The sequence below is a fragment of the Oncorhynchus gorbuscha genome, linkage group LG01, assembly GCF_021184085.1.
Source record: "Oncorhynchus gorbuscha isolate QuinsamMale2020 ecotype Even-year linkage group LG01, OgorEven_v1.0, whole genome shotgun sequence".
NCBI lineage: Eukaryota > Metazoa > Chordata > Actinopteri > Salmoniformes > Salmonidae > Oncorhynchus > Oncorhynchus gorbuscha.
Genome location: NC_060173.1, coordinates 71,287,720 through 71,310,409, shown reverse-complemented (window position 1 = coordinate 71,310,409; position 22,690 = coordinate 71,287,720). Strand labels below are relative to the sequence as shown.

The 22,690-nt window shown below is 42.3% G+C and overlaps 1 protein-coding gene across 3 annotated transcripts in view; it reads left to right on the top strand.

Annotated features, from left to right (window-relative positions):
• Nucleotides 1-22,690, top strand: part of LOC124041573 (E3 ubiquitin-protein ligase MYCBP2-like) — a 233,183-nt gene that overhangs the window by 50,642 nt on the left and 159,851 nt on the right. For all 3 annotated transcript variants that reach the window (XM_046359324.1, XM_046359315.1, XM_046359308.1), the window contains exons 8-12: nucleotides 4,738-4,837; nucleotides 5,535-5,608; nucleotides 15,180-15,318; nucleotides 15,708-15,784; nucleotides 19,707-19,911. In XM_046359324.1, the coding sequence (XP_046215280.1) occupies nucleotides 4,738-4,837; nucleotides 5,535-5,608; nucleotides 15,180-15,318; nucleotides 15,708-15,784; nucleotides 19,707-19,911 (595 nt within the window). The remainder of the gene's footprint in view (nucleotides 1-4,737; nucleotides 4,838-5,534; nucleotides 5,609-15,179; nucleotides 15,319-15,707; nucleotides 15,785-19,706; nucleotides 19,912-22,690) is intronic.

Sequence of the window (22,690 nt, the reverse complement as noted above, 5' to 3'; positions counted from 1 at the left end):
AGACACCAAGATGGCCCTAAAGGTACTTCACTGGACTCTATGTATACTGGAAACCATATATCCTGAGGCTGCATTTATTGTAGCTGGGGGATTTTAACAAAGTAAATCTGAGAACAAGGCTACCTAAATTTTATCAGACTATTGATTGCACTACGCCCGGGGATAATCCACTCGACCACTGCTACTCTAACTTCCACGATGCATACAAAGCCCCCCCCACACTTTGGCAAATCCGACCACGACGCCATCTTGCTCCTGCCGTCTTATAAGCAGAAACTCACAGGATGTACCAGTGACTAGAACCAACTGACCAATCGGAATCCACGCTTAAAGATTGTTTTGATCACGCGGACTGGGATATGTTCCAGTCAGCTTCAGAGAATAACATTAACCTATATGCTGACTTGGTGAGTGAATTTATAAGGAAGTGCATTGGATATGTTTTACCTACTGTGTGTATTAAATCCTACCCTAACCAGAAACCGTGAATGGATGGCGGCATTCGCGCCAAACTGAAATCGCAAACAACCGCATTTAACCATGGAAAGAGGTCTGGGAATATGGCTGAATATAAACAGTGTAGTTATTCCCTCTGCAAGGCAATCAAACAAGCGAAACGCCAGTACAGGTACAAAGTGGAGTCGCAATTCAATTGCTCAGACACAACATTTACATTTACATTTAAGTCATTTAGCAGACGCTCTTATCGACATGTAGCAGGGTCTACAGGAAATCACGGACTCCAAGAAGAAAACCAGCCACATCACGCTTCCAGACAAACTAAACACCTTTGCCCGCTTTGAGGATAATACAGTGCCACCCTTGCGTCCCGCTAACAAGAACTGCCCTCCCCCTCTCCTCCGTGGTCGACGTGAGTAAAACGTTTAAACGTGTTAACCCTTGCAAGGCTGCCGGCCCAGTTGGCATCCCTAGCCACATCCTCAGAGCTTGTGCAGACTAGCTGGCTGGTGTGTTTACAGACATATCCTATCCACATCGAAGGGACAGCAGTGGAGTAAGTGGAATGTTTATGTTTCTTAGGTTACACATCAACGAAAATCTGAAATGGTCCACCCACACACACACAGTGTGGTGAAGGCGCAATAGTGCCTCTTCAACCTCAGGAGGCTGAAGAAATTTGGCTTGTCACCCAAAACCCTGACTAACTTATACAGATGCACAATCGAGAGCATCCTGTCGGGCTGTATCACAGCCTGGTACGGCAACTGCTCCGCGCTCAACCGCAAAGGTTCTCCAGAGGGTAGTGAGGTCTGCACAACGCGTCACCAGGGGCAAACTACCTGCCCTCCAGGACACCTACACCACCCAATGTCACAGGAAGGCCATAAAGCTCATCAAGGACAACAACCACCCGAGCCACTGCCTGTTCACCCCACTATCATCCAGAAGGCGAGGTCAGTACAGGGGCATCAAAGCAGGGACCGAGAGACTGAAAAACAGTTTCTATCTCAAGGCCATCAGACTGTTAAACAGCCACCACTAACATTGAGTGGCTGCTGCCAACACACTGACTCAACTCCAGCCACTTTAATAATGGTAATTGATGAAAATTGATGTAAAAATATATCACTAGCCATTTTAAACAATGCTACTTAATATAATGTTTACATACCCTACATTACTCATCTCATGTGTATATAATGTACTCTATCATCTACTGCATCTTTATGTAACATGTATCACTAGCCACTTTAAACTGTGCCACTTTGTTTACATACCCTACATTACTCATCTCATATCTATATACTGTACTCGATACCATCTACTGCATCATGCCTATGCCGTTCTCTACCATCACTCATTCATATATCTTTATATACATATTCTTTATCCCTTAACACTTGTGTGTGTATAAGGTAGTAGTTTTGCAATTGTTAGTTTAGATTACTCATTGGTTATTACTGCATTGTCGGAACTAGAAGCACAAGCATTTCGCTAAAAGAAAAGGAATATAACATCTACTGTTTACAGGAAACTCACTCTACATCCTTAGATGAAGTTGCATGGAAAAGGGAACGGGGTGAAATAATTTTCTGTCATGGACAAAGGAACTCAATGATATTAATTAACAAAAATGTCAATCTGACATCTAATTGGCATTCACATAACACATACATTTTCCACATGGACGGGGATATTGGAAATTTAAAAGTTGACTGTATTACAAAGAATATATATATATATATATATATATTTTTTTACAAAGTTTACTGGAGGACAACTTACGTTTAACTAAGACAAAATAATTTATAAATGAAATTTTCCAGTATAATATAGGTTCAGCAAATCCTCTTATTGTTTGGGATACCTTTTAAATGTACTACCTTCAGGGGTCATTCAATTAAATATTCATCAATAATCGAAAAGCAGTTTCTGGCTAAAGAGACACGACTAACAAGGGAAATCCATAAACTAATAGTACATGTAGCTAGCAATAAAAACGAAACTACAGAGATACAAAATAAGTTAGAGGAAAAACAAGAACTTGAGGAACTTATTCAAGAACGATCTAATGTAATCTATTACAAAAATAAAGCAAACTGGATGGAATATGGAGAAAAAGGAACTAAATTCTTCCTGAATCTCCAATACAGATATTACCTTTACGGTTCATGTCATGTTCATGTCCTTTGTTTTACATGTATTTTTTTTGTTGCATTGTCTGTGGTTTTCTTGTCTTTTCCTTTTCTCTTTAGTTGGCTGATGATGCATTGGGGGGGTTCTTGGGGGTGGGGAATGGAATTAATTGTATTTTTTTTTCTTCTTGGGGGTGACTGTGGGAGGTGTCTCGAATGGTTGAGGGACAGTTATGGGGGATCATGGAGGGTTCGGGTTCACGTTTTTTGGCCTGGTGGTAGATCTGTCCTTTGACCCTGAATGCTTCTGTGTGTCGCTCTGAATGGAAATCTGTTGGATGGCTGGTATGATGGAGTTGTTGAGTGGCTTCACTGCAAGTATATTTTATGTTTTGGATATTCAATCAAAAAAAATGAAACACTTTGATTTTTTGTTGTTGTCCAGATACAGTAAACAAATTGACAAGATTTTAAGCATGCTTATAGGAAAGGACATTCAATAAGCAAGGCACTTACACAAATTACTGATGGTTGGCTGCGGGAAATTGATGATAAGAAGATTGTGGGGGCTGGTTTATTAGACTTCAGTGTGACATCAATCAATCTGTTGCTGGAAAAATGTATGTGTTATGGCTTTACATCCCCCTGCTATATTGTGCATAAAGAGTTACCTGTCTAACAGAACACAGAGGGTGTTCTTTATTGGAAGCATCTCCAACAAAATCCAGGGAGAATCAGGAATTCCCCAGGGCAGCTGTCTAGGCCCCTTGCTTTTTCAATCTTTACGAAACAATATGCCTCTGGCCTTGAGTATAGCCTGGCCTTGAGTGTGTCTTTTGTATGCGGATGACTCAACACTATACACGTCAGCTACCACAGCAACTGAAATGACTGCAACACTTAACAAAGAGCTGCAGTTGGTTTCATAATGGGTGGCAAGGAATAAGTTAGTCCTAAATATTTAAAACTAAAAGCATTGTATTTGGGAAAAATCATTCACTAAACTTCAGCTTAATATTGTAATGGATGTGGTAATTGAGCAAGTTTAGGAGAAACTGCTTGGAGTAACCCTGGATTGTAAACTAATGTTCAAAACATATTGATAGAACAGTAGCTAGGATGGGGAGATAATAAAGTGCTGCTCTGGTTTCTTAACAGCACTATCAACAAGGCAGGTCCTACAGGCCCTAGTTTTGAGGCACCTAGACTACTGTTCAGTAACACACAAACACACTAACATACGCACTATACACACACGTAGACATGGATTTTGTGTTGTATATACGTGGTAGTAGAGTAAGGGCCTGAGGGTACACACTTAATATGTTGTGAAAGCTGTTGTAAGTATACTGTAATGTTTTTAATAATGTATAACTGCCTTAATTTTGCTGGACCCCAGTAATGGATATCCATAATAAATACACTGTAGGCTACTTCCAAACACTGTATAACTCAAGAAGATCTAAACGCATATCCCCATGAAACTGATTGAGATCAAATGGTTGGCATGGAGATGATGCATGCATGTTAAACTGGTGAAACTTGAATTATCACTCACGATTGTCAGAGAGAAGACCACAAATTTGTGTGTACAGCAGGTCTGCACAATTGTCATGTATCCATATCACAAGAGGCTGCAATTGTTTTTTAAACGCCATGAATGTAACATTCAAATGTAAGAGTCCCCTGTGAAAGTCTGACTAACACTTTGATTCCTACCCTGTCACAACTTCTACTGTATCTGGCTTTTTCATTCATTGTCATGCCAAACACCAATCATAGAATCAGAATACACATTTTATTTATATGATTCCAACAAAGTTTTTGATCTAAATCACAAGTAAAATTGCATTTGGAATATTTGTTTCAAAAATTGCAGTCATATTATTTGCCCATATTGTACAGTGTAAAGAAACGCTCGCACAGTTATTCAGATCTTCATCTCTCGGGAAAAGTGATCCAAGGTGGCGGGACAGGGTAGTTACCTATGAATTTGCAGTCTTGGTCTAGTTTGTATTCCTTTCCAATGTGCTACACATTCTAACTCTAATGGCTGTGTTGCTTTTGTGAGTTGTGACAAATGCAGTCCTAAAAGTGTGTATAAATACAAATATTGATAAATTGATTCTTGTGCACGCAGGGCTGCCTGTGGTACCGGGATATGAGTAACAACCACAGTACATCGGCCATCAAGATCGACCCAGAGACTCTGGAGCATGAGGGAACCATCACTATGCCAGGTACATGATAACACACAGTAACATATCCTTCTTCCCAATAGTGTGTGTTATAATAAACAATGCATTAATTTTTTCATGTACCTGTTTGTAAGCCAGACTGTTGTCTTGAACCGATGAACCTGGCCTCTGAAAATAAATGTGGTATTTTTTAGATTAACTTGGAAACATTTTATATTTAATGCTCATAAAAAACTTCTGTCCGCTTTTAAACCTCTCGCCCGGTGATTGACAATAGACCAAACCCTTTAGCCAACCAGATCATTCATATACTCTACTCTAAGGCTTGTAACTACAATGTTTTCAATATTCATCATATTTCGATATAATCATAACTAATGCATTCCGCATCCAGAAATCCAGTAATTAAACCTGACTAAACTAGGAAAGGATTGAAACATAACCAAATGGCCACAGGGCAAAGATGCCTACATAGCTTTATAGATTCAATGTGCAGACACTTACGCACTTCCTCAGGATATTGAGAACTAAATCTCTGTCTACCTAGCCCTGTTATTTGTTTTACTGTATGCTATGTTAATATTAATTTCAAAAATATAAATAAAATGTACCAAATCATGGTCGGACAGAGGCCAATGCACAGTGTTTCGGCTGAATTCCTTTGTCAAAAGCATGACAAATTCATCTCCCTATTCTTTGGATATTATAAATTCTCTTTTGAACTGTGTCCTTTTCACAGGCCTACAGACAGACGGCCAGAGCGTAGTCTTCACTGACGGCGAACACATCAACCAAATCACTGCCTGCAAAGACGTGAGTCTCCATTCACACTCACATTAATCTGCTTCACTGGCGCTAAAATTATTATTTTATTTGTATTTATCTTGAGAGAGAGGAGTGGATGGGTACAGACTGAAGCCCTGTGCCTAATGTAGGGGAGAGATTGCTATTATACTATAATGTAGTGTCATTCCTGCCAGACCTGCAGACCCTGATGCACGGTCTGCATTTTTCATGCTGCTTGCGGGATGGGTCGGTCAGACAGTCAACTTTGGGATAAAAATGTTTTTTTATTTCTCAGATTATTTGTAATCTTTTTGTATTGTATGGATTATCTATTATATTAAAGGCACCTCTTTGTCGCCTTATTCAAACACACTAATAGGTGTGTTTGAAATTCTTACTGCTTCAAGTTCAGTAGCTTACCGCTCGTCTCTTGTTGGGCACGCATGATCAAGTGCGCCATATCTGTGGTCTATAATTAATTAGCATGTAGGCTATAGTGCTTTAGCATGTAGGCTATAGTATGCATGGGCAGAAAAGCACAAGGCATGTTGTCTTTTCAAGAAAATTAACTTCCCAAATATGATAGTCTATAGTATAGGCTGCTACATCGACTGGAAATAAATATTGATAACACATTCATCTGTCTTTGCCTGCAAATCATCCTGCTCCTAAAAGTAAAGCAAAACGTAGCTCAAGTGTCTGCTCTCCTGTTCAATTTGGCCCCAACTCTGGCTCTTTCAAACTACATCCAGTCTATTGGCTGATATGGCCCAATAATAGTCTACCGAAAACATAATACAGCCTAATGGGCCACATGAGATTCTCTGGCATTTTAACCTATTTCTTAAGCTATTTATGGAAATGTGTATCTTGCATAGAGCAGCAAAATAGCTGGGACAGGGGCTGCAAAGCTATCTATGTCACATACACCTAAAATAACATTGGTAATTTCACATACTGTACTTGTTCCCCTAAATCTATTTGTCATTCAGGAGTGATGGTGGCTACTTTGTTCAAATTCACAGGGCAGAATATTCTCACTCTTGTGCTCTCTCTCACACACGTATGCCACACACTGTCTAACACCTACTTGCCATGTAAATCACAAACTCTTAGTTATTTAAACAATGTTGAGTCCGGTACGGTGATGTATGCCAGCCATCTTCTCAAGCAGCCAGCCTCACTCAAAGTGTCACTCTCTCATCTCTCTCAGCTGAGCCCCCCACAGCTTTGTCACAGATGTGTGTGTGTGTGTGTTTTCTAAACCATCATGTGACCATTATTCATGTTTAATCCTCCCAGGCAGATGCAGGCCTATAGATGCATGAGTAGTAAGCAGAAATAATGGGGAGGGTGGAGAAAAGGAGGTGAAATTCATATATCTGCCTCTGAAGCCTTACGCACATGTATCAGATCAGTCCCTGGATAAAAGTGGGAGGTAGGGTTGTAGAGATGAATTTTGTGTACAATGTACATTGTGACGATATTCCCACACAGAAACGAAAGACCGGTCATAAGCAATGAAAACGGCTAATGTTCATCAGCTGTTGACTTGAGTGGAGCTGTTGGGCAGTTGGCTTGAGTGGAGCTGTTGGGCAGTTGGCTTGAGTGGAGCTGTTGGGCAGTTGGCTTGAATGGGAGGGTATTGATGTTATGGTCAAGGGAAGCTGTCAGTCTTAGACAGGTTCTAGTCTTCATCAGGGCACCTTGCTGTGTTGGTGCACATTTCCTCTAGTAACAGCTCCAGAGGTATCTAGTCCTCAATGGCCTAAGTGTAGCATCCACCTGGGTGATGCCTTGGCAGCTGAGGCGGCAAAGCACACCACACATCAGCCATGGTCCGGAAAAGTCCCTACTATGAGCATTATCAGCCATCCCATCTCTACACACAGTCCTTCTTAATCTATGGATTTTACATGACTGGGCAGGGGTACACCCATTTTTTTGTTCCATGGGTGGACTTGAAGGGCATAGGCCCACGCACTTGGCAGCCAGGCCCAGCCAATCAGAATGAGTTTTTCCCCACAAAGTGGCTTTATTACAGACATAAATGCTCCTCAGCTCAAATGATTCTCGCAGGGGTAAGAAGCTGGATGTGGAGGTCTTGGGCTGGCGTGGTTACATGTGGTCTGCGGTTGTGAGGCCGGTTGGATGTACTGCCAAATTCTCAAAAATGACATTGGAGGCAGCTTTTGGTAGAGAAATTATAATTTAATTCTCTGGCAACATCTCTGGTGGACATTCCTGCAGTCAGCAAGCCAATTGCACATTTTCTCAACTTGAGACATCTGCGGCATTTTTGTGTGACACAACTGCACATTTTAGTGGACTTTTATTATTCCTAGCACAAGGTAAACCTGTGTGATTATCATGGTGTTTATTCAGCTTCTCAATATGCCACACCTGTCAGGTGTATGGATTATCTTGGCAAAGGAGAAATGCTAATGAACAGGGATGCAAACAAATGTGTGCACAAAATTTAAAGGAAAAAAGCGGCTTGCTTTTCTCAATGAAGCCTCGGATGCAAAGTGGCCCTGCGATGCCACTTCGTTGTAGACTCAAACGCAACAGACGACAAATTTGGGATGTAAACAGGGCATAACCAAGGGGCCGGGAAAATAACTACCGTGATTTCCGGACTATAAGCCGCTACTTTATTCCCACACTTTGAACCTCTCGGTTTATACAATGACGTGGCTAATTTATGGATTTTTCCCGCTTTCACAAGATTCATGCCGCCAAAAAACTGAGCACCGTCACATAATGTGACGTAAATCGAGCGCGCTCAAACTTCCCATCATTCTGATTACGGTAGTAATTTTGTCACCCTCATCATGGCAAAGACACGGAGAATGCATATGATGCAGCTTTCAAGTTGAAGGCGATAAATCTGGCTGTTGGAAAAGGAAATAGAGCTGCTGCATGGGAGCTTGGCCTTAATGAGTCGATGATAAGACGTTGGAAACAGCAGCGTGAGGAACTGACTCCGTGCAGAAAGACAACAAAAGCTTTCAGAGGGAAGAAAAGCAGATGGCCCAAAGTATTTGCAGCCACTCGACATCAGTGTAAATTGTGCATTTAAGGTGGCGCTCCTTGTTCAGTGGGAGGCTTGGATGACAAGTGGGGAGAAATCCTTCACTAAAACAGGCCGCAGGCGAAGAGCATCTTATGGTCAAGTCTGCCAGTGGGTCCTGACAGCGTGGAGCATTGTCAAAAAATCCACTATCAACGGGTTTCGAAAGGCTGGACTGCTGCGTGTTGAAGGGGGAGCATGAGCTCAGAGGGGTATTTGCCTCCGGATGAATGTTACGAGAGCGACAATGAAAACGATCCAACATCGGATGAAGCAATTCTGAGGCTATTCATCTCCGACACAGAAGGAGATGACTTCAGTGGTTTCAGTGCACAGGAGGAGGAAGATAGTGACCAATGACTTTCTTGGTAGGCTGTTTTAATTTTTGCTACAAGCCGTGTTTCGTTAAAGCCTATTTATTTTTGTTACAAGCCGTGTTTCGTTTAAAGGCTGTGTAAAGTTAATTTGTTTCAATGTACTGGTAGGCACCTGCGGCTTATAGACGTGCGGCTTATTTAAGTACAAAATACATATTTTTTAAATAATTCAGTGGGTGCGGTTTATATTCAGGTGCGCTTAATAGTCCAGCAATTACGGTAAGTACAAAAATAGCGTTTTAGGATTGCACCAAAAAAATAGACAATAGTTTCTCAAATCATTTTAATTATATCAAACATGCAAATTTGTTGCCAAAGTTGAATGAATATCCTCCCATTATGAACTTTATTTCAGATAGCATCCTGTTATGAAATGAAGCAACTTTTTCCTCATTTACTTCTCGAGCGAGCGAAGAAAGCTGTTTTGGGGAATTGTCATGACAGCTGTCCATAAAAATGGATAGAGGGTTCCCCTTTGATCTTTTCCATTGATATATTCTGTGATAGCAAAGCCCATAGAGATCATCACTGTCTAGTGACAATTGTGCCATCTAGCTATTCATCTCTATGCTGGGGTCACACTGGTGGCTGAAAAGATTTTCAATTAAAATAAAATACATTTTTGAGGCTGTGCAGCAATGTCAATTTCACAGGATGACACATTAGTATAGGCTAAAGGGATTTTCTATTTATAGAAACAAATCTATTCTACCTTTATTTTTCATTAGTCTACCTTTCCTACTGTAAGGGAATTTCTGACAGCAGACCCTTTGAAAATAATTTCCACATTCCAGATGATCCATGATCATGAAATGATTAATCAAATTCCCTTGTCTAGGCCTACTCATAATTGTGTATGCCTATTCATATAGATTATACATTTTCTTTGTATAGAGGCAGGATGTACATTTCTTGATCATTGCGCTGGCACATGGCCACAGTGTGTTCGATTATCAATTGGGACAAATTATTGATTTCAATGGTGCTTAGCCTACATTTCACAAGTGCATAAAATGTTGTTGCGTCGCAGAGGGGCCAGGCTATGGTGTAGCCTTCTCTTATAATTTTTACTTGCAAATATACAAAGGAATTCTGATGTAAATACGTCAGCCTACACCATTTAGGAAAGACGAGCTGTGACCAAGATGTTTCTGATCGGATTGAAGATTAATTTTGAATGAATTTGATTTTTCTAGTAACTAATCCCAAACGCTGTTGGATGACACAGTGCATTCGGAAAGTATTCCGACCCCTTGACTTTTTCCAAATTTTGTTACGTTATAACCTTATCCTAAAATGGATTAAATAGTTTTTCCACTCTTCAATCAACACACAATACCTCATAACGACAAAGCAAAAACGGGTTTTTAGATTTTTATGCAAATGTATAAATAAATAAAAATGAATCACATTTACATAAGTATTCAGACCCATTATTTAGTCATTTGTCACATGTGCCGAATACAACCGGTGTAAACCTTACTCTGAAATGCTTACTATCAAGCCCTTAACCAGCAATGCAGTTGAATAAATTGAGTTAAGAAAATATTTATTAAATAAGCTAAAGTGAACAAAAAATATATATAAAAGTAACACAATAAAATTACATAACAATAACAAGTCTGTATATGGGGGTACCGTTACCGAGTAAATGTGCGTTACCGAGTAAATGTGCGGGGGGTACAGGTTAGAGGTCATTTGTAAAGTGACTATGCATAGATAATAAACAGTGAGTAGCAGGGGGTGTCAATGTAAATATTTTGGGTGGCCATTTGATTAATTGTTCAGCAGTCTTATGGCTTGGGGTTAGACGCTGTTAATTTAAGAGCCTTTTTGTTCTAGACATGGTGCTTTGGTACTGCTTTCCGTGCGGTAGCAGAGAGAACAGTCTGTGAATTGGGTGACTGGAGTCTTTGACAATTTTTTGGGCCTTGCTATGACACTGACTAGTATATAGGTCCTGGATGTCAGGAAGCTTGGCCCCAGTGATGTACCTTCATTAGTGCCTTATGGTCAGATGCTGAGCAGTTTACATAACGGGGGGTGGGGGTGAGGATGCTCTCAATTGTGCAGCTATAGAACTTTTTGAGGATCTGGGACCCATGTTAAATCTTTTCAGTCTTCTGAGGGGGAAACGGTGTTGTCATGCCCTCTTCAGGACTGTCTTGGTGTGTTTGGACCATGATAGTTCGTTGGTGATGTGGACACTAGACTAGCTCCACTTCAGCCCTGTCGATGTTAAAGGGGGCCTGTTCGGCTCCCCTTTTCCTGTAGTTAACGATCCGCTCCTTTGTCTTGCTCATATTGAGGGAGAGGTTGTTGTCCTGGCACCACAGGGAGTGTCTGACGACCTCCCCGTAGGCTGTCTTATCATTGTCAGTGATCAGGCCTACCGCCGTTGTGTTGTCAGCAATCTTAATGGCGGTGTTTGAGTCGTGCTTGGCCACGCAGTCTTGGGAGTACCGGAGGGGACTAATCACGCACCCCTGACAGGCCCCATTGTTGAGGATCAGCATGGCAGATGTGTTTTGCCTGCCCTTACAACCTGGGGACGTCCCATCAGGAAGTCCAGGATCCAGTTGCAGAGGGAGGTGTTTAGTCCCAGGGTCCTTAGCTTAGTGATGAGCTTTGTGGGCACTATGGTTTTGAATGCTGAGCTGTAGTCAATGAATAGCATTCCACATAGGTGTACCTTTTGTCCAGGTGGGAAAGGGCAGTGTGGAGTGTGATTGAGATTACGTCATCTGTTGATCGGTTGGGGTGGTATGTGAATTTGAGTGTGTTTCCGGCATGATGGTGTTGTGATCCTTGACCAGCCTTTCAAAGCACTTCATGGCTAACGATGTGAGTGCTACAGGGCCTTAATCATTTAGGCAGGTTACCTTTGCTTTCTAGGGCACAGGGTCTTTGGTGGTCTGCTTGAAACGTGGGTATTACAGACTCGGTCAGGGAGAGGTTGAAAATGTCAGTGAAGATGCGTTCCAGTTGGTTCACGCAGGCTTTGAGTACACGTCCTGGTAATCCATCTGGCCCCACTGCTTTGTGAATGTTGAGCTGTTTAAAGGTGTCACTCACATCGGCTATGGAGAGCATGATCACACAGTCGTCCGGAACAGCTTGTGCTCTCTTGCATGCTGAAGTGTTGTTTGCCTCGAAGCGAGCATAAAAGGCATTTAGCTTGTCTGGTAGGCTCACGTCACTGGGCAGCTAGTCCTGTCATCCATGTCAGCTGACCACTTCCATATTGAGCGATTCTCTGTTTTCTACCTGTTTTAGTTTTTTGCTTGCAAGCAGGAATGAGGAGGATATAATTATAGTCCGAGTTGCCAAATGGAGGGAGATTGTATGCATCTCTGAGTGTGAAGTAAAGGTGGTATAGAGTTGTTTTTTTTGCCGCTCTGGTTGCACATGTGTCTTGCTGGTAGAAATGAGGTGTAACGGATTTAAGTTTGGCTGCATTGAAGTCCCCGGCCACTAGGAGTGCAGCTTCTGGATGAGCATTTTCTTGTTTGCTTATGGCCTTTTACAGCTTGTTGAGTGCGGTCTTAGTGCCAACATCGGTTTTGTGGTGGTAAATAGACAGCTACGAATAATATAGATGGGAGCTCTCTTGGTTGATATTGTGGTCTACAGCTTATCATGAGGGATTCTACCTCAGGCGAGCTATAACTCGAGACTTCTTTTAATATTACATATTGCGCACCAGCAGTTATTGACAAATAGAAACACACCCCCACCCCTTGTCCTAACAGATGTAGCTGCTCTGCCTTGCTGATACACGGATAAGCCAGCCGGCTCTACATTATCCGTGTCGTCGTTCAGCCAAACAATTATTTCATTTAGAAGGCTAACATCACATTTCATCTTCTCACAAATAGTTTCATATTTAATCATAAGTTCCCCAACATTAGAATGTGAGCCTGACAACTGGGAAATATACACATTGACATACAATTATGTTGAAATACTTTCCTTAGTTACATTTAACAAATTCGACAGGATTGTTCTTTGAGTACACACAGACCATTCCAACTGTTGGGAATACAGTAATATTGTGTAATTATTTAACCTTTTGATGTTACCGTACTGCAAAGTCTCTCTCTTTGGTAATAATGGGTAGTAAATCTGGCGCCTATGATCCTCACCCAACATGGCAAGTCATGACAACGGTAACAATAACATTATGTACAAAATAGCACAGTTGGTTAGAAGCTCGTAAAATGGCACCCATCCCCTCTGGTGCCATTAATCATTGGGGCAGGTAGCGTTCCCTTGGCATCCACCAAACACAGATTCGTCCATCGGACTGCCAGATGGTAAAACGTGATTAATCACTCCAGAGAATGCGTTTCCAATTCTCCAGCCGACACTTGGCATTGCTTATGGTGAATTTAGGTTTGTGTGCGGCTGCTCGGCCAAGGAAACCCATTTCATGAAGCTCCCGACGAACACTTGTGCTGACGTTGCTTCAAGGAAGTTTGGAACCGAGGACAGACTATTTTTACGTGCTTCAGCACTCTGTTGTCCCGTTCTGTGAGCTTGTGTGGCCTACCATTTGGTGCTACGAGACATTTACACTTCACAATAACAGCACTTATTGTTTGCCCTGCTAGAGCTGGCATGGTAAACATTTGAGGAACTGACTTGTTAGAAAGGTAGCATACGGACGGTGCAACTCTTCAGTAAGGCCATTCAACTGACAATGTTTGTCTATGGAGATTGCATGCCTGTGTGCTCGATTTTATACACCTGCCAGCAACGGGTGTGGCTCAAATAGCTGAATTTAATTTGCAGGGGTGTCCACATTTTGTGTCTGTCTCCTATCTATCTATCTATCTATCTATCTATCTATCTATCTATCTATCTATCTATCTATCTATCTATCTATCTATCTATCTATCTATCTATCTATCTATCTATCTATCTATCTATCTATCTATCTATCTATCTATCTATCTATCTATCTATCTATCTATCTATCTATCTATCTATTATAATTTTAAAACATTTTTCATAAATCATTTTGAATAAGTAATGAAGCGCAATGATGGAGATAGACATGAGCCTGTAACACTATCAGAGCAGAGAGTGGGAGAGAGATCATAGAAATATAATCTCAAGCACACACTTTTCTCTCCCCATAGCAACGGCCATGCACTGCTCTCAAAACATACAATATTGCACAAACCTAAGCCAGGGTCCAAACCAACTGGTATGTTGTGGCCTGATGCCATAGCTAGCTAGGTCTCCATGCACAAACACACAGTGCATGGTTATCAAAATCATCATATCTAAATCTCTTTGCATGTCAGGAATACCTGACTTTGCGTGTTCTTGTGTGTGTAACTCAAGACTAGGTTTTCAAAATTCCAGTAATGTTCCTTAAAACTCTCAGGTATTCCAGAAATCCTGGGTGAATGGACTCTGGATTTCCTGCTTATTCTCTCCTGATTCTAGGAATCTTCCAACCAGGATTTTTGGAAAACCTGGACATTTTGAGAAAAAGTTACTGAAATTGTGCAACCCTACTTATTGAGGCCAAGCTTCTGTATGACTTCAAAAATATTTGAATCCTTTATGCTTGGTATATTTCAAATCAAATCAAATCAAATCAAATTTTATTTGCCACATACACATGGTTAGCAGATGTTAATGCGAGTGTAGCGAAATGCTTGTGCTTCTAGTTCCGACAATGCAGTGATAACCAACAAGTAATCTAACTAACAATTCCAAAACTGTCTTATACACAGTGTAAGGGGATAAGGAACATGTACATAAGGGTATATGAATGAGTGATGGTACAGAGCAGCATACAGTAGATGGTATCGAGTACAGTATATACATATGAGATGAGTGTGTAGACAAAGTAAACAAAGTGGCATAGTTAAAGTGGCTAGTGATACATGTGTTACATAAGGATGCAGTCGGATGCAGTCGATGATGTAGGGTAAGTAACATTATATAAGGTAGCATTGTTTAAAGTGGCTAGTGATATATTTACATCATTTCCCATCAATTCCCATTATTAAAATGGCTGGAGTTGGGTCAGTGTCAATGACAGTGTGTTGGCAGCAGCCACTCAATGTTAGTGGTGGCTGTTTAACAGTCTGATGTGGAACTAAATAAGCCATTGCCATGTTTCCCTCAGGATGGGTTTGTGGTGCGGATCTACGCAACCAGTACAGACCCAGCACTGCAGCAGGAGCTTCAGCTGAAACTGGCCAGGAAGTGTCTCCATGCCTGCGGCATCTCTCTGTTTGACCTGGAGAAAGACCTTCACATCATCAGTGAGTCCTACTGACTCTGCGCTCTGGTACAGTTTCCCCTAGGTACAGATCTATGGTCAGCTTCCCTTCCCCTAATCCTAACCTTAACCATTAGCGGGGGAAATGCTAAACTGACCCAAGATCTGTGTCTAGGGAAACTTCACCATCTCACTCTGTCAAATATTGGCATTAGACATAATCATTTGTGTTTTTAGGTAGAAACTGTTGTCACTGAATCAGAGGATGGTCTTATTGTAACGTCTGGAATGGAATAAACGCAAACCACCATACTTTTCTATTCATTCCGTTCCAGGGATTGCAATACACCGGTCTCAATGTGTGAGTTTCTGTAATATATTTCTGGGTGTGTGAATTTGTGTCTGTTTCTCATATCAAAATGTGTTTTTAAGGTACAGGGTTTGACGAGGAGGCAGCATTGCTAGGAGCAGGCAGGGAATTTGCTTTGATGAAAACTGCCTCAGGAAAGGTAAGAACACCAGAACTGTACAAACTGAGATGCATGTGTGTTACCGTTGCTGTGGGTGCAAAGAAGATTGAATTCTAGAAGCAGGCGATCGTCATTCTATTCTGATGTGACCAGCAACACGAGGGCTCTGCCCGGTCTGTTCTTCCTCATTATAAACACAAACACACCCTCCTTCTGCCTCACACAAGTCCATTAACCTCCATCTGTTATTGAACGCTCCCTAACACATCTGCTTGAAGTTAACAAATTTGATCTACTTCAGTCACGTGATCACCAGTGTATATACTAAGAACGAAATGGAGGCCAAACATGGATAGACTAACATGGAATTGTCCAATAGTTTTCCGTTGCAAAGCGTTACCCGTTGCTATATTGTTTTTGGTGCACTGCCTCTTATGCCTAATTTCTTAAACGAACACACAGACATATGGCTCGACATTCAGTTCAAATTTCACTAAAACCATTATTTTGATAAGTAAATTCACACAATTTCATTCTTCTGCTAGAGGAAATAGTCTGGTAAAAAATCTGGTTGTTGATTCTTTTAGTCATGTTGCCACAGACGAGACCAGTCATTTATTATGTTATGCAAAACGTCTAGTCGTCTGTTCACGAGTGGTTGCTATGCAGGCTGAGTAAAGTTAATCTCACTTGCTAGCTAGCAAGCCAACTTCAGCACCTGGAATGACAGTAAACTATTCGCATTTCCGTTAGAGCTTTGTGTTTATTGACATTTTCAAAGATGTTGATGTGTGGATTGCTCTGGCTCAGAAAAAGTACATTTCTCTTCTGAACACTTCACTATGAATGCAACAAGGGAGATTGCTAGAGCGATGAGCTAAGTAAAGCCCCCCCCCCCCCGTGGCCAAACCCTCCCCTTACCCGGGTGACACTGGGCCAATTGCGCGCCGCCCTATGGGCCTCCCGATCATGTCCGGTTGTGATATAGCCTGGGATTGAACCCGGGTCTGTAGTGACCCCTCTAGTACTGCGATACTGTGCCTTAAACTGCTGTGCCACTCGAGAGCCCCCAAAACACAGTTATTCTAAACAGTGCAGGACACTTGCCAAGTGCAAGACAAAAATGTAAAAGTGCAAACATAAATGCTACATGCAACCATTTCTAAGATGTTACTGAGTTAAAGTTCATATAAGGAAGTCAGTCAATTTAACATGACTGGGAATACAGATATGCATATGTTGGTCACAGATACCTTTAAAAAAAAAAGGTAGGGGCGTGGAGCCGAAAACTAGTCAGTATCTGGTGTGACCACAATTTGCCCCATGCGGCGTGACACATCTCCTTCACATAGAGTTGATTATGCTATTGATTGTGGCCTGTGGAATGTTGTCCCACTTCAATGGCTGTGCAAAGTAGATGGATATTGCCGGGTAGGTGAGTAATACAGGCCATGGAAGAATTGGGACATTTTCAACTTCCAGGAATTGTGTACAGATCCTTGCGACATGGCTGTGTATTATCATGCTGAAACATGAGGTGATGGCAGTGGATGAATGGCACGACAATGGGCCTCGGGATCTTTTCACGGGTATCTCTGTGCATTCAAATTGCAGTCGATAAAATGCAATTGTGTTTGTTGTCCGTAGCTTATGCCTGCTCATACGTTACCTCACCACCACCATTGGAGACTTTGTTTACGATGTTGACATCAGTAAACCGCTCACGCACACGTCTGCCATCTGCCCGTTACAGTAGAAACCGAGATTCATCTGTGAAGAGCACACTTCTCCAGTTTGCCAGTTGCCATCTAAAGTGAGAATTTTCCAACTGAAGTTGGCTACGACTCCGAACTGCTGTCAGGTCAAGGCCCTGGTGAAGACGACGAGCATGCAGATTATATTAAATTATCTGGCCACAGGTCTGGTGAAAATTCCTGCAGTCAGCATGCCAATTGCACGCTCCCTCAACTTGAGACATCTGTGGAATTGTGTTGTGTAACAAAATTGCACATTTTAGAGTGGCCTTTTTTTGTCCCCACCACAAGGTGCACCTGTGTAATGATCATGCTGTTTTAACCAGCTTCTTGATATGCCACACCTGTCAGGTGAATGGATTATCTTGGCAATATGAGAAATGCTCACTAACCGGGATGTAAAAACATTTGTGCACCAACATAAGCGAAATAAGCTTTTTGTGCGAATGGAATGTTTCTGTTTTATTTCACCTCATGACACACAGGACCAACAATTTACATGCTGCATTTATATTGTTCAGTGTAGCTCATCTGGTATGCTCGTGTCACTGTTCAGCTCACGGCTGTGTTTCCCTTTTAATCTGTGATAGTTTGCATGCCCTGTCACATCCGAAAAGTGTCTGAGCTGGTGTAGTATGATTCGATCTTAGTCCTGTATTGCCGATTTGCATTTTTTGATGGTTTAACGGAGGGCGTCGCGGGATTTCTTGTAAGCCTCCGGATTAGTGTCCTGCTCCTTGAAAGCAGCAGCTCTAGCCTTTAGCTCAGTGCGGATGTTGCCTGTAATCCATGGCTTCTGGTTGGGATATGTACAGTGCCTTACTTTTTCTACCTTTTGTTTCAGTCTGAATTTAAAATGGATTAAATTCAGATTTTGTCACTGGCCTACACACAATGGCCCATAATGTCAAGGGGAATTATGTTTTTAGAAATATTGACAAATGTAAATCTGAAAAGTCTTCAGTCAATAAGTATTCAACCCCAAGCCCAAATAAGTTCAGGAGTAAAAATATGCCTACAAAGTCACGTAAGTACATGCAATCACTCTATGTGGAATAATAGTGCTTAACACAGTTATCTGTAAGGTCCCAGAGTCGGGCAGGGAATTTCAAACACAGATTCAAACACAAAGACCAATAAGGTTTTCCAATGCCTCACCAAGGAGGGCACCTATTGGTAGACATAGAATATCTCTTTGAGCATGGGGAAGTTATTAGTTACACTTGTATCAGTATACCCAGTCACTACAAAGATACAGGCGTCCAGAGAGAAAGGAAACCGCTCATGGATTTCACCATGAGGCCAATGGTGACTTTAAAACTGTTAGTTTATTGGCTGTGATAGAAAGTACCTTATAGCTCAAAGTACCTTATAGTTGAAGACTCTTCTTTGAGTCATAAGTGCAGTAAAATTGCTTAGGGAATTATGCACACTTTAGTGAGGTTTGTGGCCACTTGCACCGACACCACATTTTCCAGGAGTAGTCTTATCATGTTACTGAATGTATCCAGAGTGTTTTCTGGTTTCTTTATCAACAAATATGTGAAAAGTACAGGAGATGAAAAAATCAGCAGGGTCACATTTGGATTGTCTTGTGAACTGTTATGTCCAACTTTGGTCTAATAATGTTCCCATTAGCTCCAAACTGTTCCCTTTCAATTGATACAATGGTTGTGCATATGCTCTTCATTTCTTTCCTGTAAGAAACATTTAAATTTAGCCCTATCCAAATAGGCCAATTCCCACGAGTGTTAAGGTGATTTGGGCTGAATTGGCTGATTTTTGCCTCAGTTTTCCTCCTTGTCATTAAGAAATGCAACTGAAAAGACGATTTGAGACTTGGAGGCGTGCTTTGATGCGTGTATCTTGTGTGTGTGTGTCTTCGCAGGTGGGATGTGTTCGTACATTCTCTCTGGAAACAGTCACTCACTGGTCTAAACAACTTAAACAGTCTAAGCAGCTCTGCTATAGCAAGTAAAGTGGTCAAGTGAGGTTTTCTCTCATTTGTGTCTGGAGGTAGTAGTAAGCTAGCCAACTTGAGCCAATTAGCTTTTGTGGTTCACTGATGTTGTGATAATCAGAACACTCCTTTTCAGCCGAAGCATCCGGTGTGAGACCACGTTAAAGTTAGTTTTTCACGACCTTTCATTTAAAAAAATATTTTCTCTCTCTACCCCTCCCTCTCCACCCTGCCCCTCCCTTCTCAGATCTACTACACAGGGAAGTATCAGAGCCTCGGCATCAAGCAAGGTGGTCCGTCGGCAGGTAAATGGGTCGAGCTGCCTGTCACCAAGTCCCCTAAGATCATCCAGTTCTCGGTGGGCCATGACGGCTCACACGCCCTGCTTGTGGCCGAGGATGGCAGCGTGTTCTTCACCGGTTCTGCCAGCAAGGGAGAGGATGGAGAGTCCAGTAAGTATGGATGAGAACACACCTACACAGACGAGAATACGCATGGATGCGCCGACGGATATGGCTATTGAGTTACTTTTTTTCATGTTTATCTTTACTGAGACGAAGAGAAAATAAGTTTGCACTCCCCTCTGTTCTTTTGGCAAACGTCCAGTCAATCGAGAATAAGATAAGAGGCTCTCGAACAAAGCTCTTCCATCAGACAAACTTGAAAAGCTACAATATTGTATGTCTTGCAGAGATGTGGATGGATGACTATACGTAGAACTCAGTGGTTTCTCCATGCAGCGGCATGAATTGACAAAGGTGGCCTCGGGCAAGTCCAAAGGGGGTTGTGTGTGCCTCTTCATAAACAACAACTAGTGCGATGCTTCCGTTGTGAAAAATCTTAAGCTTTTGCTCACCTGATAAAGAATACCTCTAGGTAAACTGCATAATCTACCAAGAGTTGTCATCCGTAATTTTCACGAATGTCTAAATCCCTCATAGAACCTACACTGCTAAGGCACTCAACAAACTATATAGGGCCATAAAAAAAACACACAACCAGAGGCAATGTTTCTGGTGGGTGGAGACTTTAAAGCTGGAAGACTTAAAACCGTTGTACCTCACTTTTACCAACATGTCTCCTGAGCCACTAGGGGTACTAAAACTCTTGACCACTTTTATTCTCCCCACAGAAACTCATACAAGGCCCTCCTTTCAGCAAATCTGTCACAATGCTATTCTCCTTTTTCCTGTTCACAAACAAAAGCTCAAACATGATGTACCAGTGATGCACTCAATACAGAAGTGGTCCAATGTAGCAGACGCAGGGCTACAATACTGTTTTGCTAGTACAAACTGGTCATTTATGAACATTTGAACATCTTGGCCATGTTCTGTTATAATCTCCACCCGGCACAGCCAGAAGAGGACTGGCCACCCCTCATAGCCTGGTTCCTCTAGGTTTCTTCCTAGGTTTTGGCCTTTCTATGGAGTTTTTCCTAGCCACCATGCTTCTACACCTGCATTGCTTGCTGTTTGGGGTTTTAGTCTGGGTTTCTGTACAGCACATTGAGATATCAGCTGATGTAAAAACGGCTATATAAATACATTTGATTTGATATGTTCCAGAACTCACCCAATAGCATTGAGGAGTTTAACACTTTACCAGTCACAGGCTTCATTAACAAGTGCATAGACAACGTCGTCCCTACAGTGACTATACAAACATATCCAAACCAAAAACCATGGATTACAGGCAATATCCGCGCTGGGCCAAAGGCTAGAGCTACTGCTTACAAGAAACGGGACATGGAAGAAAGCCCACTCCGACCTCCGAGACATCAAACATGCTAAAGTACAATATTGGAGTATAGTGGAATCTAATTACACCGGCTCTGACGCAGGGCTTGCAGGTCCTATCGGATTACAAAGGGAAAATCCAGTCGTGAGATGCCCAGTATTGGAGAACTCCCAAACGAGCGAAGTGCCAGAAAACACTGAGTCTTGCATGAAAGCCCCTTTTCCAAATGGCCCCGCTCTCCGTGAGTACAACTTTTACACAGGTTAACGCTCGCAATGCCACTGGGCCAGAAGGAATACCAGGGCACGTTCTCGAAAGCATTGGCAGACCAGCTGGTGAGTGTCTTCACTGACATTTTCAATATCTCCTGTTTCACAATAACTCTAAGTCTAAATGACCATCACCCTGTAGCGCTCACATCTGTACATGCTGGACATGACACAAATCAACACCATCTTCCCAAACACACTGGACCCACTCCAATTTAATACCGCCACAACAGATCCACAAATGACACATTTCTGCTTTTTTTACCCCTTTTTTCTCCCCAATTATCCAATTGTTTTTAGTAGCTACTATCTTGTCTAATCGCTACAATTCCCGTACGGGCTCGGGAGAGACGAAGGTTGAGAGACTAAGGTACCCAACCAAGCCGCACTGCTTCTTAACACAGCGCACATCCAACCCGGAAGCTAGCCGCACCAATGTGTCGGAGGAAACACCGTGCACCTGACAACCTTGGTTACCGTGCACTGCGCCCGGCCCGCCACAGGAGTCGCTGGTGCGTGATGAGCATCCCTACCGGCCAAACGGACCTCCCGGTCGCGGCCGGCTGCGACAGAGCCTGGGCGTGAACCCAGAGTCTCTGGTGGCACAGCTGGTGCTGCAGTACAGCGCCCTTAACCACTGCGCCACCCGGGAGGCCCTAATGACACAATCTCAATTGCACCTCACACTGCTGTTTCCCATCTGGACAAGAGGAGAAATAACTACGTAAGAATGCTATTTACAGAATAAAGCTCGGTGCATGGTCACGCGTGACTCCAAGTTTGCTGACGACACAACGCTGCTAGACATAATCACTGACGGCGATGAGACGGTCTACAGGGGGAGGTCGGAGACCTAGCAGTGTGGTGCCAGGACAACAACCTCTCCCTCAACGCCAGTAAGCCCAAGGAGCTGATGGTGGAATGCAGAAGAAAGGAGAGATCACTCCCCCATCCACATCAATGGAGCTGTTGTGGTGTTAGGGTTAGAAGGCCTTCAAGTTCCTCTGTGTCCACAACACTAAGAACTTACGACTCAAAAAAAAAAAAAAAGACTAATTGTTGGGCCGCGGGTGTGAAAGATTCAGCAGACTACTGGCATTACACATCTGGCTAAAATAATACTGAACCTCTGCTGGAGTCACTTTTATTGATAACTTCTGGAGACAGAAGATACTCTACAGGAATGACGGAGTCCATCCAAATCATCTTTGCTCCTGGATTC